Raw genomic sequence first — 3,829 nt, 5'->3', positions numbered from 1 at the left:
GTAAATTTATATGTATTGATACGTTTAAAATATAATAAATAATAATAATTTACGTGGAATTTATTTTTTACATTAACATTTAATTTTTGTTTTTTAAAATATATATTATATTATCATTTTTATTAATACACCTCTTTAATTAAATAAAAATAAAAAAATATTTTTATTTAATTTTATAAAAAATCTTAAACATCCTTCTTTTATTTGATTAGACAAAAATATTCTTTTAAATTAACAAAATTTTAAAATTCAATTAATCTTAATTTTATAATTTCAAATAATTTAAGCAACAAAACAAAAACATATTAAAAAAAATCAAAATTTCTTCATCTTCTCCAATTTCGCTAATCATTGGTGCCCCTCTAAGCAAAACATATCAAAGAAACAAAAAATCAATCGCTCTTCATCTTCTCCAATTACCCTCTTGAAGCAAAGCAGTGAAAATTCCAAACCAAAACCCTAGGTTCTTCGCCACTGCCAGTGTTGCATATTCTCAACTTGTAGGTCTTTCCAGCCTTCATTGTGTACATGGGCTTGTCGGATGTGTCACCCTTGGCGATTTGGCCGTTGATGACAACACCGCCGGGCCTTCCGATGGAGCGGCCGCTGTCAAGGAAGCCTTGGAGAGTCTTGTGACTCTTGGTGTACCAGTCACCGATGATGAACCAGTACTCATCCTCGGGATCTGGGTATGGAACTGGGATCAACAACCTGCTGAATATTCTCAAGCCACCAACACCACCAGCCATTCTATGGAGCCCAAGGCTTGGGAAGTAGAAGTAGCTACCGATCTGATCCTTCACCTGGAACTTGTAGGTGTAGTTGGTCCCCGGTTGGATGGGGCACATTGTTCCTGGTGTACCATCTTGCCATGAATTCTTCCTCAACTGGATACCATGCCAGGTGAAGAGGAGAGGCTCGTCCAGGTTGTTGAAGACATTGACAACGATGTTGTTGTTGCTGGAGCAATTGATCTCAGGGCCAGGGAACAGGTTGTTGATGAGGATAGCTTGTTGTGGAGTACCCAATGGAGAAATCGTACCATAAGAGACATTCCATGTGTAGTAAACATATGGATCTTCAGCAATCACGGTTGCTGCATAGAGGCAAAACATTGCCACTAAAATGACTGCGCGAGCCATTTCAATGTTTTATTGTTCCCTTTCAGGGGTTATTCTTTCTGGGTTTATTCTTTTGGGAAGAAGTATTAGATGTTTGTATGCTTTTTATTCTTTTGATTTGATTTGATTAGTGCCTTGCCCCTAATTCCCCTTTTATACACACTTTTAGGTGCCTACCTGCCATTGGTTTCTAAGTTTCTTCCGAACTTGTGTCTCCACCACTGTGCTTTCTTGGTTCACCTTAAGAAACTACCTAATATTAGGAACACAGATGCAATTATTACGGGTTTGTATTGTTGGCGAAAATTCTTACTATCATGTGAGTATGGAGATTATTTATCTTCACTGTTTTTTTTTTTAGTTTGACTCTAGATTCTAAATAACTGTTAATTATTCGTCCTACATTAAGATGAAAATTGCTCTATTAAATTCAAGAAAAAAAAAACAGAAATGTTCAATGTGGCTTATGGCTTAGTCCCTTAAAAAGATTTTATGTTATATTTATCTATTGTTATTTTTGTCCCTAATTCATATATCTTTTGTATACAAATGATCCCTAGTTATTATATCTACACCCAAATACCAGTAATTCTATAAAGAGAACAGTATTTGTATACTTTTTTATGTATATCTCTTTTGTATACTTTTTCATGGTATAAAAGGGGAAAAAAGAAGTATTTTCTCTTACTTTTTATTAATCACTTTTAATTGTAAAAAATAAAAAATATATAAAAATATATACAAAAATAATATGTATAACAATCATATTCTATATAAACTAAGAGCATATTCCACCTAATCGACTCAAGAGCATACAAAACATATTTCAGTGATGACAGTAATACAAAACATATTTCAGGTGATGACAGTAATGGTAGAGATTATGCTTTTATGGCCTATTGGCCTCCAATGTAGCCCAAAAAACGTAAAAAAGGGACACTGCCAATGGTAAGTGAAACTTTGTTTACCGCAATTATTTCTACAAATGTATCTTCACAAATTTTAACTCTAAATCATGTCCCAAAAAAAACGTTAAATAGTTCTCTTCCCAAAGAAATTAGAGTCCAAATAAAAGAGGGCTGTAGATTAGGGTTTTCACCACAAAAAATTGGTATAAAGTGTATATTTGTCATTTGAGTATTAACTTCTGGACAAATAATATTCATTTACTACGCGTTGAGCCAGAAGCGGGGATTGATGGTGATTTGGGACAGAATGTGGGTTTTATCATTTATGGGATTGTTGTATAATTGGGGGGCCTATGTTTAATATTTACGTCATGGGGGTTATTGTATAAAAATAAGAAAATAGCTATACAGCAAAAATCCAGAAATAAATTTGGTTATGAAGAAAAGATTGGTGATCAACGTGTATATAGATGCATGGTGTGTTGTCTCGAATTGTGGACCTGTGTCTGCAAAACGCACTTCACCAGCAACTCTCTGAAGGCCAATGGTGGGGAAGTAGAAGTAGGAACCGATATGGTCCTTCACCTGAAACTTGGTTTGGTTTGAGACTTTTATTGTTTTGTTTTAGAAGGGTAATTGGAGAAGATGAATAACGATCGATTTTTTATGTTTTTGATATGTTTTGCTTAGAGGGGGCACGAATGATTAGAGAAATTGGAAAAGATGAAGAAATTTTGATTTTTTGTTTTTTTAATATATTTTTGTTTTATTGTTTAAATTATTTGAAACTATAAAATTAGGATTAATTGAATTCTAAAATTTCGTTAATTTAAAAGGATATTTTTGTCTAATCAAATAAAAAAATGATGTTTAAGACTTTTTATAAAATTAAATAAAAAATATTTTTTATTTTTATTTAATTAAATGGGTGTATTAATAAAAGTGGTGATATATATATATATTTAAAAAAAATAAAAATTAAATATTGATGTGAAAAATAAATTCCACATGACTTGTTATTATTTGTCTATATTTTAAACTTATCGGTACGTATAAATTTATTATCGTACCGTAGCAAAAATATTGTTATTTGGAATATTTTATAGAAGTGTGGAGTTGTAGAAAAATCTTACATAACATGCATTCTATGTATTGAGATTGCAGAAATTTTACGCTGAATTTCGAAATAATTTTTACAGATATTTTTAGTAAAGATTCGCCACGTGTCAAACATAGGACAATATGCATCCTACGTATTGAAGCAGTAGAAATTTTTTGCATGGTTATGAGATATCTTTAGTCGTAATTTCTAACCATGTGTCACAATACGTATTGTGCGTGTTGGAGGAGCAAAAATTCCTCACATGGTTTCAAAACACTTTTATCAACGTCTTCGTATCACGTGTCAACTCTCAAACAACATACACCCTACATGTTAATCACTTGTGCAGCTGGTCTTCATACATCTATCATACATACTCCAAGAATTCTAATATACTAATGTGTTGGTGTCTTTAAAGGGAGGGAGAAGGGGAGGGGAACGGTTTTGCATGCTTTGTTAAGGAAACTTCATTTTTCATTCTTCATCTCAGAAGGCTTTTAAGAAAAATTGAGAAAGAGGAAGGTGATCTTTGGTAAGGGTGAGAAAAAGTAGTGTTACTTGAAAAAATAATATGTAAATATACGTCTGTAAAAAAATACGTTATTAATTATTTGATACAGTCTAATTATATAAATTTAGTATTTTTATTAATTTAGAGCTTAGTATTTAAAATATATTAGTGTAATAATTTTGGTTAA

At 31.8% G+C, this 3,829-nt stretch overlaps 1 protein-coding gene across 1 annotated transcript in view; it reads right to left on the bottom strand.

Moving 5' to 3' along the window:
* The window catches only part of LOC107627590 (L-ascorbate oxidase homolog), a 2,652-nt gene extending 1,439 nt beyond the window's left edge, over nucleotides 1-1,213 (bottom strand). The window contains exon 1 of the mRNA XM_016330420.2: nucleotides 421-1,213. Within this exon, the coding sequence (XP_016185906.2) occupies nucleotides 421-1,142 (722 nt within the window). The 5' untranslated portion in view covers nucleotides 1,143-1,213. The remainder of the gene's footprint in view (nucleotides 1-420) is intronic.

This window comes from Arachis ipaensis, chromosome B02 (assembly GCF_000816755.2).
Source record: "Arachis ipaensis cultivar K30076 chromosome B02, Araip1.1, whole genome shotgun sequence".
NCBI classification, from domain to species: domain Eukaryota; kingdom Viridiplantae; phylum Streptophyta; class Magnoliopsida; order Fabales; family Fabaceae; genus Arachis; species Arachis ipaensis.
Note: the sequence above shows the minus strand (reverse complement) of the source record. Positions and strands in the feature narration are given on the sequence as shown.